This window comes from Coregonus clupeaformis, chromosome 21, assembly GCF_020615455.1.
Source record: "Coregonus clupeaformis isolate EN_2021a chromosome 21, ASM2061545v1, whole genome shotgun sequence".
NCBI classification, from domain to species: Eukaryota; Metazoa; Chordata; class Actinopteri; order Salmoniformes; family Salmonidae; genus Coregonus; species Coregonus clupeaformis.
In genome coordinates, this window is record NC_059212.1 from 49,527,588 (window position 1) to 49,540,657 (window position 13,070).

General features: G+C 44.8%; 1 protein-coding gene across 1 annotated transcript in view; it reads right to left on the reverse strand.

The window, feature by feature from the left end:
• slc1a7a (solute carrier family 1 member 7a) overlaps nucleotides 1-13,070 on the reverse strand; it is a 29,985-nt gene that overhangs the window by 14,696 nt on the left and 2,219 nt on the right. The window contains exons 2-6 of the mRNA XM_045206051.1: nucleotides 8,149-8,404; nucleotides 4,769-4,811; nucleotides 3,640-3,874; nucleotides 2,390-2,489; nucleotides 1,916-2,149 (exon numbers count right to left, since the gene is read on the reverse strand). Of these exons, the coding sequence (XP_045061986.1) occupies nucleotides 1,916-2,149; nucleotides 2,390-2,489; nucleotides 3,640-3,874; nucleotides 4,769-4,811; nucleotides 8,149-8,404 (868 nt within the window). The remainder of the gene's footprint in view (nucleotides 1-1,915; nucleotides 2,150-2,389; nucleotides 2,490-3,639; nucleotides 3,875-4,768; nucleotides 4,812-8,148; nucleotides 8,405-13,070) is intronic.

Consider the following 13,070-nt stretch of genomic DNA (forward strand, 5'->3'; position numbering starts at 1 on the left):
AGAGGTGGAAGGAGAGGTGGAAGAGGAAGGAGAGGTGGAAGGAGAGGTGGAAGAGGAAGGAGAGATGGAAGAGGAAGGAGAGGTGGATGAGGAAGGAGAGGTGGAGGCGGAAGGCACGTGGAGGAAAGAGAAATGGAAGGAGAGGTGGAGGAGGAAGAAGAGGTGGAGGAGGAAGAAGAGGTGGAAGAGGAAGGAGAGGTGGAGGGGGAAGGAGAGGTGGAAGAGGAAGGAGAGATGGAAGAGGAAGGCGAGGTGAAGGAGGAAGGAGAGGTGGAAGAGGAAGGAGAGGTGGAAGAGGAAGGGGAGGTGGAGGAGGATGGAGAGGTGGAAGGAGAGGTGGAAAAGGAAGGAGAGATGGAAGAGGAAGGAGAGGTGGAAGAGGAAGGGGAGGTGGAGGAGGATGGAGAGGTGGAAGGAGAGGTGGAAAAGGAAGGAGAGATGGAAGAGGAAGGATAGGTGGATGAGGAAGGAGAGGAGGAGGAAGGAAGGAAGGTGGAGGAAAGAGAGATGGAAAGAGAGGTGGAGGAGGAAGGAGAGGTGGAAGGAGAGGTGGAGGAGGAAGGAGAGGTGGAAGAGGAAGGAGATGTGGAGGGGGAAGGAGAGGTGGAAGAGGAAGGAAGGGAGAAGAGGAAGGAGAGGTGGAAAATGAAGGAGAGGTGGAAGAGGAAGGAAGGTGGAGGAGGAAGGAGAGATGGAAGGAGGGGTGGAGGAGGAAGAAGAGGTGGAAGAGGAAGGAGAGGTGGAAGAGGAAGGAGAGGTGGAGGAGGAAGGAAGGTGGAGGAAAGAGAGATGGAAGGAGAGGTGGAGGAGGAAGAAGAGGTGAAAGAGGAAGGATAGGTGGGAGAGGAAGGAGAGGTGAAGGGGGAAGGAGAGGTGGAAGAGGAAGGAAGGGGGAAGAGGAAGGAGAGGTGGAAAATGAAGGAGAGGTGGAAGAGGAAGGAAGGTGGAGGTGGAAGGAGAGGTGGAAAAGGAAGGAGAGATGGAAGAGGAAGGATAGGTGGATGAGGAAGGAGAGGAGGAGGAATGAAGGAAGGTGGAGGAAAGAGAGATGGAAAGAGAGGTGGAGGAGGAAGGAGAGGTGGAAGGAGAGGTGGAGGAGGAAGGAGAGGTGGAAGAGGAAGGAGATGTGGAGGGGGAAGGAGAGGTGGAAGAGGAAGGAAGGGGGAAGAGGAAGGAGAGGTGGAAAATAAAGGAGAGGTGGAAGAGGAAGGAAGGTGGAGGAGGAAGGAGAGATGGAAGAGGAAGGAGAGGTGGAGGAAAGAGAGATGGAAGGAGAGGTGGAGGAGGAAGAAGAGGTGAAAGAGGAAGGAGAGGTGGAAGAGGAAGGAGAGGTGGAGGAGGAAGGAAGGTGGAGGAAAGAGAGATGGAAGGAGAGGTGGAGGAGGAAGAAGAGGTGAAAGAGGAAGGATAGGTGGGAGAGGAAGGAGAGGTGGAGGTGGAGGGAGAGGATAGAGGTGGAAGAGGAAGGAGAGGTGGAAGAGGAAGGAGAGGTGGAAGGATAGGTGGAAGAGGAAGGAGAGGTGTGAGACGATGTATACGGCTGAGTGTAGATGTCTGTGGGTGAGAAGAATCATTTGGCACTGGATATTGTTTTGATCAAATCAAATCAAATTGTATTTGTCACATGAGCCGAATACAACAGGTGTACAGTAGACTTTACCGTGAATTGCTTACTTACAAGCCCTTAACCAACAATGCAGAATTTCTAAAACAGTAAGTAAGAAAGTATTTACTAAAAATACTTCCAAAATAATAATAAACTAAAGTAAGAAAAAAAGTAAGACAATAAAAGAACAATAAGGAGGCTGTATACATACAGGGGGTATTGATATCTAGGTTGCCAGGGAGATGAGCAGGGCCTGCAGGATAGGGTTAGGGTTAGGGTTAGAGGTAGGTTGTTGTTGTTGTTGTTTACCTGGAGGAAGTTGCCAGGGAGATGAGCAGGGCCTGCAGGATGCCCCTGATGTAGACGATGGGGCTCTTCTTGGTGATGAAGAAGTACATGGCAGGGAGGATGAAGAGACCATGGAGGATCAGCCCCATCACCACGGTGATAGCATAGAAACCCAGCTTCTTCCCCATGGCTGACGGGTCGTCCATCTCCAGGATCTTACCGGCCACCAGGAACACAATGCCGAACGGGAAGTACCTGCAATGGACCAGGAAGTTCGTTTTTATTTGTTGGTTTTTTTCATGGGAGACAGGTTTGTTCTTGGACTAGCCCAGGTGATTGACTGCAGTTGACAACATTGCTGAATATTGGTAGAATAGAATATGAGCTCTTTTGTTGACCCTCCCGCACACATGACTATCTCAGCATGTTGTCTAATACGATGTTATTGAGAGGACATGTCTTTGGGTTGCTCTTCCCATAAGCTACAACTCTTACCAGATCACTATGGCGACAATCTTCAGGACAGCCTCGTTTAAACTCTGACAGAAGTTGACCAGGGCGCTGCCGTTAGGCCCCATTCTACCCAGCATGATACCTAGACAACAACAACAACGTCAACAACATTGTTGTGTTAGACTGAGACAACATGGACACCATGGACCAGACTGATTTGCTAAAGGTTTGTGTTTTTACTAAAGGGATTGATCAACAATGAGGAGAGAACAAAAGGGTCAATTAAAGGTTAACTATGTTAACTGTCACTCAGGCTGTGGCTGAAGGGCAGGGACAATGGTGATACTGTCAACCGTAATGACACTACAAGGTAGTGTGCCTTGGTGGGTTTGTATGTGTGTGTGTGTGTGTGTGTGTGTGTGTGTGTGTGTGTGTGTGTGTGTGTGTGTGTGTGAGAGTGTGTGTGTGTGTGTGTGTCTGTATGTGTCTGTGTGTGTGTATGTCTGTGTGTGTGTGTGTGTGTGTGTGTGTGTCTGTGTGTCTGTGTGTGTGTGTGTGTGTCTGTGTGTCTGTGTGTGTGTGTATGTGTCTGTGTATGTGTGTGTGTCTGTGCATGTCTGTGTGTGTGTGTGTGTGTGTGTGTGTGTGTGTGTGTGTGTGTGTGTGTCTGTGTGTCTGTGTGTGTGTGTGTGTGTGTGTGTATGTGTGTGTCTGTGTGTCTGTGTGTGTCTGTGTGTGTCCGTATGTGTCTGTCTGTGTGTGTGTGTGTCTGTGTGTCTGTGTGTGTGTGTATGTGTCTGTGTGTGTGTGTGTGTGTGTGTGTCTGTGTGTGTGTGTCTGTGTGTGTGTGTATGTGTCTGTGTGTGTGTGTGTGTGTGTGTGTGTGTGTGTGTATGTGTGTGTGTGTGTCTGTGTGTCTGTGTGTCTGTGTGTGTGTGTGTGTCTGTGTGTGTGTGTATGTGTGTGTGTGTGTGTGTCTGTGTGTCTGTGTGTCTGTGTGTGTGTGTATGTGTGTGTCTGTGTGTGTGTGTATGTGTGTGTGTGTATGTGTGTGTGTGTGTCTGTGTGTCTGTGTGTCTGTGTGTCTGTGTGTGTGTGTATGTGTGTGTCTGTGTGTGTATATGTGTGTGTGTGTGTGTGTGTGTGTGTGTGTGTGTGTGTGTGTGTGTGTGTGTGTGTGTGTCTGTGTGTGTGTGTATGTGTCCGTGGAACTGTCCCTCATCCATAATGACATCACACGGTGTCTGGGGAGTTAGGGTTAGAGGTCAGAGGTCAGTGGTGACGTTACTCACCCATGGTGGCGGAGAAGATGACGATCCCCAGGACATTCATGCCGTCGCTGGTCCCGGGCAGCGTGCGCATCTGTATGTCGGGCGGTGGCGTCAGGTCCAGGGAGAAGTTCTGGATGTCTGTTCCGTTGTCGTCCTGGACGCCGTAGATATAGACCCTCCGGGTGGTGCTCTCCATCAGGGCAGCTGTCACCGTAGGCGGAGGGGTCTTAATGATGGGGATACTCCTGGTACGGTACTAAACAGACCAGATACATTCAGTACACACTGAGTGGACAAAACATTAAGAACACCCGCTCTTTCCATGACATAGACTGACCAGGTGAATCCAGGTGAAAGCTACGATCCCTTATTGATGTCACTTGTTAAATCCACTTCAAATCAGTGTAGATGAAGGTGAGGAGACGGGTTAAAGAAGGATTTTATAAGCCTTGAGACAACTGAGACATGGGATCGTTGTACGTGTGCCATTCAGAGGGTGGATGGGCAAGACAAAAGATTGAAGAGCCTTTGAACGGGGTATGGTAGTAGGTGCCAGGAGCACCAGTTTGTGTCAAGAACTGCAACGCTGCATGACATGGAAAGAGCAGGTGTTCATAATGTTTTGTACACTCAGTGTGTGTGCTGCATGTACATTAATATCACACTGAAGTATCTAACATGTTACGTATAGGTACACAAGCTACACATGGGGATGGTACAGGTGTGAAACAGAGAGTCGGAATTTGTTAAAGATACTGTATTTAATTAATTCCTGTCACTAACTGCCACCCAAACATCTGGTGAATTGGTTTGTCAAACGGACACAGACTTCCATTAAAAAAGATCTCATTATCTCGTTCATCTCCTTCTGTTATCAACATGAAGTGATAGAACTTAATATATTATTGATATAATAAGTGAGCTTCGCCACTCCTCCTAAAACTCTTCAGAAACGGATACATTTCCACTATATATAGGATAATGTCATGCTGCTTACCTGTTACCTGATACATTTCCACTATATATAGGATAATGTCATGCTGCTTACCTGTTACCTGATACATTTCCACTATATATAGGATAATGTCATGCTGCTTACCTGTTACCTGATACATTTCCACTATATATAGGATAATGTCATGCCGCTTACCTGTTGGAAAGTTGCCTGGACCAAGTTGGCCGGGAACATGTTGCTGAAAGGGAAGAATACAGGAAAGTGTTCAACTCTAGAGCCGGCAGACTGGTTTCAGAAATAAACTAGAAAAGCCTGGTTCACAATTTTGTGCTCACGAGTCAAAACGGGTCCCCAAATTGTATTTTATTTATATATTTTTTCAGATTCGTATGATATGTTTTTACGAATTCCAATTCGTTCAATATGTTACAAATTTGTAAGCGCTTAAGATCCCGAACTGCATCTTTAAGTTAAAATCTGTTATGTGACTAGTGACTAGACTTGTCTTATAATAGGCATGGAAGCACATAATGTTCCATGTGAGGGGTCGGAGAACTTGACCGCATCCAAAAACTTGACTTATCATCTTTTTACGCCACTTGTCTCCTTTGGATCCTTTTGTGAATATTCAGAAACTACTTCCTGTGTAAGACCAGTAGTACTATGTTTACTAAAATAAGACAGTCACAGCAGGCCTTAAAACATGCATGGATTAGACCAGGGTTCTTCAATTCCGGTCCTGGAGGGCCGAAACACCTCTGTTTTTCATCCTCTCCTTCTAATCAGGGCTAATTCAGACCTGGGACACCAGGTGAGTGCAATTAACTACCAGGTAGAAATAAAAAACAGAAGTGTTTCGGCCCTCCAGGACCGGAATTGAAGAACCCTGGATTAGACCAATGATATTTAACTACTGCTTATGGATTAGACCAATGATATTTAACTACTGCTTTTTAAATGTTCTACCTAGTAGTTAATTGATCAATTAATATCACTGATTGGTCAGGGAGTTGATTGAATAGCCCTGGATGAAATCATACATACAGCTCTAATTCTTATCATAATGTCTTTTGGATTTGGAAGACGTCAGTCTTCACCCCAATGACTATCAAGCTCAGGTGCTGATTTGAACAAATTGCATGATTGCATGTAAGAAAAATCAATCTCACTGACTGAGTACATAGCATCTAACACAGCTATCATACTAGACAATGCCTCTCTGATTACACCTCAGGCAATGGACAGGGTCTCATACAGGTTCTGTGCAGCCAGCCATCAAAATACGCACTTTATCTAATCAGAGCCAATATTGTGCTCTCTAGCCATGCTCTCATAGGTTAAGCCTCTCTAGCCACACTAGGCCCTCATTGACCAGGACTCTCTGACATATGGTACTCAGCCTCTCAGGAAGATGAGAGTAGAGGAGAAGAGTAAGGCAGGGAGGGAGAGCCGGATGAACATGCGGGCGGCCAGGCGGCCACGCAAAGTCACTCCTTCCTGGGCGACAGGTGGGGAAGAACAGCTAGCCAACCGAATCGGCCCAGCTGCCCCACGCCACGAGTCTTAACTGCTAGTTCTAATAGGAGTCTTAGTTGCTGTTATAAAAGGGTATTATCTGTTAGTTCTAATAGGATTCTTAGTTGCTGTTATAAAAGGGTCTTATCTGCTAGTTCTAATACGGAGTCTTAGTTGCTGTTATAAAAGGGTCTTATCTGCTAGTTCTAATACGGAGTCTTAGTTGCTGTTATAAAAGGGTCTTATCTGCTAGTTCTAATACGGAGTCTTAGTTGCTGTTATAAAAGGGTCTTATCTGCTAGTTCTAATACGGAGTCTTAGTTGCTGTTATAAAAGGGTCTTATCTGCTAGTTCTAATACGGAGTCTTAGTTGCTGTTATAAAAGGGTCTTATCTGATAGTTCTAATACGGAGTCTTAGTTGCTGTTATAAAAGGGTCTTATCTGATAGTTCTAACAGGTCTTTGACATGGACATCTTAGAACTTAACTCTCTTCCCAGCTCTATATGGGAAGAGGGAGGACGTTTATCATATGCATGACATCTGTATGTGGCTATTTGTATGTGCACTGAACAAAAATATAAACACAACATGCAACAATTTCAAAGATTTTACTGAGTTACAGTTCATATAAGGAAATTAATCAATTCAAATAAATTCATTAGGCCCTAATCTATGGATTTCACGGCTGGGAATACAGATATATATTTTTTTAAAGGTAGCGACGTGGATCAGAAAACCAGTCAGTATCTGGTGTGACCACCATTTGCCTCACACATCTCCTTCGCATAAACAACATGCTACCTACACAACATTTATAAAATACACTGTATAAATAAAATGTGATTGATTTGTTGATTGATAGTTTGAAAAAAAAAGTGATTGATTAAAACTACAATATTAATAAAAACTCTATATTATAGAGTATTCAAGTATTGCAGAAGTCATCTAGTTGGTCCATCCATGAGAGACAGAGAGAAAAGCAGGCTAATCAAGCCCTGTGTGGATCAGAACTAAACTCTGTGGGATCAGAACTAAACCCTGTGGGATCAGAACTAAACCCTGTGGGATCAGAACTAAACTCTGTGGGATCAGAACTAAACCCTGTGGGATCAGAACTAAACTCTGTGGGATCAGAACTAAACCCTGTGGGATCAGAACTAAACCCTGTAGGATCAGAACTAAACCCTGTGTGGATCAGAACTAACCCCTGTGGGATCAGAACTAAACCCTGTGTGGATCAGAACTAACCCCTGTGTGGATCAGAACTAAACTCTGTGGGATCAGAACTAAACCCTGTGGGATCAGAACTAAACCCTGTAGGATCAGAACTAAACCCTGTGGGATCAGAACTAACCCCTGTGGGATCAAAACTAAACCCTGTGGGATCAGAACTAACCCCTGTGGGATCAAAACTAAACCCTGTAGGATCAGAACTAAACCCTGTGTGGATCAGAACTAAACTATGTGGGATCAGAACTAAACCCTGTGGGATCAGAACTAAACCCTGTGGGATCAGAACTAAACCCTGTGGGATCATAACTAAACCCTGTGGGATCAGAACTAACCCCTGTGGGATCAGAACTAAACCCTGTGTGGATCAGAACTAAACCCTGTGTGGATCAGGACTAAACCCTGTGGGATCAGAACTAAACCCTGTGATATTGGAACTAAATCCTGTGGGATCAGAACTAAACCCTGACCTCAATGTCACTAATTAAACCTAAGCACATCACAAATCTTCATACACACCACATTAAACACACATGCACAGGCATACACATACATATACTGTACAAACGCACAAACACATGAACATAAGCACAGACAAACAGACACACGCGCGCGCACGGATACACGCACACAGATCACACACACAGAGACACGCACACACACACACACACACAAACAGTACGCACACGGCCCACGGACATAAGCGCACACATGACTAATAAAAACCCTTGAACCTTCAATGTAGGCTGATTTTAAAACAATTAAATTACATTGGACACAACAACAAAGGTCAAAGGTCAATTTAATGATCTTCATCCTGTCTCTTACCGAATCAGATCGAGCAGGGCATCAGCGGAGCTCATGATTGGCTTGCCGCTGTCCTCGTTGTCCTCCTTCTGGGCGGCGCCCCCGGGGTGGATGATGGTAACCATGAGGATGCCCACCACCACCGCCACGAAGGTGGTCCACAGGTAGTAGGAGACGGTCATGATGCCCAGGCGGCTGGAACACTTGGCATCCAGAGCTGCCAGCCCCGACATCAAACTAGAGAGAAGAGCAGAATGGTTAAGAGGAAGGATACAAACTGATCATCCCAGAGAGAATAACAAAAACAAACAGAATCGTCATAATCAATCTGTAGACAGTGAGCGGATGAGAGAGAGAGAGAGGGATCAAAACAGAATGGGTCAGGAAAGAGAGAACTCAGTGGTAAAGGTTGTTGAAATGGTTAGCAACCTGCTGTTCTCTTCTGTATAGTGTGTTGGGACATTCATGTTAAATGCACTTTTTAAATAGTGTTTAATTTGAGAGCTTCTTTGAGAGCTTCAGCCACGGTGATTTTAGAATAGGTTTGGTTTCAACTAAGAGCATATATTTCTGCCCACTAACTTTCCCGGAAAATGCCATTGGCACAGACATCAAATATACACAGAAAAATATAAAAATAGATCTATGACATGAAATGTAAGAGAGAGAAATAAGTCAAGAAACCCACCACTCAAAGCAAAGCGTAAAACCCTTGAGGACATAATGTCCAACATTAGAGCAACTTTACAACTTCCATCCCACTAATGAACTCAACTGGGTAATAACTATTAATGTAATATTGAATCACTGAGATTATGTACTTGCTCTCCTGTCCTACTATTTCAAGTCTTTCAAATATTTAGAGCGTTTGCTCTAGCCTGTCTGGAGTGTCAGGTCGTCTGGGTGTGCAGTTCTGAGACTATTCTATTGGTCCAGTAGGAAAGACAAGCTCAATCAATCACAGATAAAGTATTTGAAATGATTTCAATCCAGGTATGCTGCTCTCAGTGATATATAGTGTGGTAGATAGTGTGGTAGATAGGGTGGTAGATAGTGTGATAGATAGTGTGATAGTGTGATATATAGTGTGATAGTGTGGTAGATAGTGTGATAGATAGTGTGATAGTGTGGTAGATAGTGTGATAGATAGTGTGATAGATAGTGTGATAGATAGTGTGATAGTGTGGTAGATAGTGTGGTAGATAGTGTGGTAGATAGTGTGATAGATAGTGTGGTAGATAGTGTGGTAGATAGTGTGGTAGATAGTGTGATAGATAGTGTGGTAGATAGTGTGATAGATAGTGTGGTAGATAGTGTGATAGATAGTGTGGTAGATAGTGTTATAGATAGTGTGGTAGATAGTGTGGTAGATAGTGTGATAGTGTGGTAGATAGTGTGATAGTGTGATAGATAGTGTGATAGATAGTGTGATAGTGTGATAGATAGTGTGATAGTGTGGTATATAGTGTAGTAGATAGTGTGATAGATAGTGTGGTAGATAGTGTGGTAGATAGTGTGGTAGATAGTGTGGTAGATAGTGTGATAGATAGTGTGATAGATAGTGTGGTATATAGTGTGGTAGATAGTGTGGTAGATAGTGTGGTAGATAGTGTGGTAGATAGTGTGGTAGATAGTGTGATAGATAGTGTTATAGATAGTGTGATAGTGTGATAGATAGTGTGATAGTGTGATAGATAGTGTGATAGTGTGGTAGATAGTGTGATAGTGTGGTAGATAGTGTGATAGATAGTGTGGTAGATAGTGTGATAGATAGTGTGGTAGATAGTGTGATAGATGGTGTGATAGTGTGATAGATAGTGTGATAGATAGTGTGATAGTGTGATAGATAGTGTGATAGTGTGGTAGATAGTGTGGTAGATAGTGTGGTAGATAGTGTGATAGATAGTGTGATAGTGTTATAGACAGTGTGATAGTGTGGTAGATAGTGTGATAGATAGTGTGGTAGATAGTGTGGTAGATAGTGTGATAGATAGTGTTATAGTGTGGTAGATAGTGTGGTAGATAGTGTGGTAGACAGTGTGATAGATAGTGTGATAGATAGTGTTATAGATAGTGTGATAGTGTGGTAGATAGTGTTATAGATAGTGTGGTAGATAGTGTGGTAGATAGTGTGATAGTGTGGCAGATAGTGTGGTAGATAGTGTTATAGATAGTGTGGTAGATAGTGTGATAGATAGTGTGGTAGATAGTGTGATAGATAGTGTGGTAGATAGTGTGATAGATAGTGTGGTAGATAGTGTTATAGATAGTGTGGTAGATAGTGTGATAGATAGTGTGTGTTGGAGTTGGTTGGAGTAGCACACTGGGTATAAAGACTGGCAATAACGAGATTGAGGGGGGCTTACAGTTCTCTCCCAGTAGGTACGGCGGCTGGAGGACAGGATAGGGACGTAACCCTGATTAACCTCGGTTAATCCTGCTGTGTCCGGACTGTGACCCCAGCACCTGCAGGATACCACAAGGTGGTTCCCTCTTCTCACACCAACCAACCGTGAGCAAAGTCCCTCTTAGTCAGAGGTATTAGACATATATTAGAACCACTCTCATTTCCTGGTTGATAAATCATCATAAATCATCACCAGCGTTTCTCAGGGAGCTTCTGCCAACAATAAGTCAAACAGCAACAATCTTTACAAACATCAATCAATCAATCAATCAATTTTATTTTATATAGCCCTTCTTACATCAGCTAATATCTCGAAGTGCTGTACAGAAACCCAGCCTAAAACCCCAAACAGCTAGTAATGCAGGTGTAGAAGCACGGTGGCTAGGAAAAACTCCCTAGAAAGGCCAAAACCTAGGAAGAAACCTAGAGAGGAACCAGGCTATGAGGGGTGGCCAGTCCTCTTCTGGCTTTGCCGGGTGGAGATTATAACAGAACCATGCCAAGATGTTCAAAAATTTTCATAAGTGACAAGCATGGTCAAATAATAATCAGGAATAAATCTCAGTTGGCTTTTCATAGCCGATCATTAAGAGTTGAAAACAGCAGGTCTGGGACAGGTAGGGGTTCCATAACCGCAGGCAGAACAGTTGAAACTGGAATAGCAGCAAGGCCAGGCGGACTGGGGACAGCAAGGAGTCACCACGGCCGGTAGTCCCGACGTATGGTCCTAGGGCTCAGGTCTCTCAGTTGGCTTTTCATAGCCGATCATTAAGAGTTGAAAACAGCAGGTCTGGGACAGGTAGGGGTTTCGTAACCGCAGGCAGAACAGTTGAAACTGGAATAGCAGCAAGGCCAGGCGGACTGGGGACAGCAAGGTGTCAGCATGCCCGGTAGTCCTGACGTATGGTCCTAGGGCTCAGGTTCTCAGAGAGAAAGAGAGAACGAGAGAATTAGAGAGAGACATACTTAAATTCACACAGGACACTGGATAAGACAGGAGAAGTACTCCAGGTATAACCAACTAACCCCAGCCCCCGACGCATAAACTACTGCAGCATAAATACTGGAGGCTGAGACAGGAGCGGTCCGAGACACTGTGGCCCCATCCGAAGAAACCCCGGACAGGGCCAAACAGGAAGGATATAACCCCACCCACTCTGCCAAAGCACAGCCCCCCGCACCACCAGAGGGGATATCCTCAACCACCAACTTACAATCCTGAGACAAGGCCGAGTATAGCCCACAGAGGTCTCCACCACAGCACAAACCAAGGGGGGCGCCAACCCAGACAGGAAGATCACGTCAGTAACTCAACCCACTCAAGTGACGCACCCCCTCCTAGGGACGGCATGAAAGAGCACCAGCAAGCCAGTGACTCAGCCCCTGTAACAGGGTTAGAGGCAGAGAACCCCAGTGGAGAGAGGGGAACCGGCCTGGCAGAGACAGCAAGGGCTGTTCGTTGCTCCAGAGCCTTTCCGTTCACCTTCACACTCCTGGGCCAGACTACACTCAATCATATGACCTACTGAAGAGATAAGTCTTCAGTAAAGACTTAAAGGTTGAGACCGAGTCTGCGTCTCTCACATGGGTAGGCAAACTGTTCCATAAAAATGGAGATCTATAGGAGAAAGCCCTGCCTCCCGCTGTTTGCTTAGAAATTCTAGGGACAATTAGGAGGCCCATGCGTCTTGTGACCGTAGCGTACGTATTGGTATGTACGGCAGGACCAACTCGGAAAGATAGGTAGGAGCAAGCCCATGTAACGCTTTATAGGTTAACAGTAAAACCTTGAAATCAGCCCTTGCCTTAACAGGAAGCCAGTGTAGGGAAGCTAGCACTGGAGTAATATGATCAAATTTCTTGGTTCTAGTCAGGATTCTAGCAGCCGTATTTAGCACTAACTGAAGTTTATTTAGTGCTTTATCCGGGTAGCCCGGAAAGTAGAGCATTGCAGTAGTCTAACCTAGAAGTAACAAATGCATGGATTAATTTTTCTGCATCATTTTGGACAGAAAATTTCTGATTTTTGCAATGTTACGTAGATGGAAAAAAGCTGTCCTTGAAACAGTCTTGATATGTTCGTCAAAAGAGAGATCAGGGTCAAGAGTAACGCCGAGGTCCTTCACAGTTTTATTTGAGACGACTTTACAACCATCAAGATGAATTGTCAGATTTAACAGAAGATCTCTTTGTTTCTTGGGACCTAGAACAAGCATCTCTGTTTTGTCCGAGTTTAAAAGTAGAAAGTTTTCAGCCATCCACTTCCTTATGTCTGAAACACAGGCTTCTAGCGAGGGCAATTTTGGGGCTTTTGATGTCAGAGGTCATAGAAATAAAATGGCAGATTCTTTATGTCAGTCTGTCAGTATCCTCAAGAAACCTGTTACTAAACCAGAGAGACAGAGAAAGAGAGAAGCCATTTACATAAGGAAAGGCTACAGATGTTTCTGAGCCTGTGCGTGACTGTCTCCAGATATTTCCCATCAGAGCAGCCGGGTGGACAGTTAGAGCAGAGCAGTGGTGAATGAAATGTTGC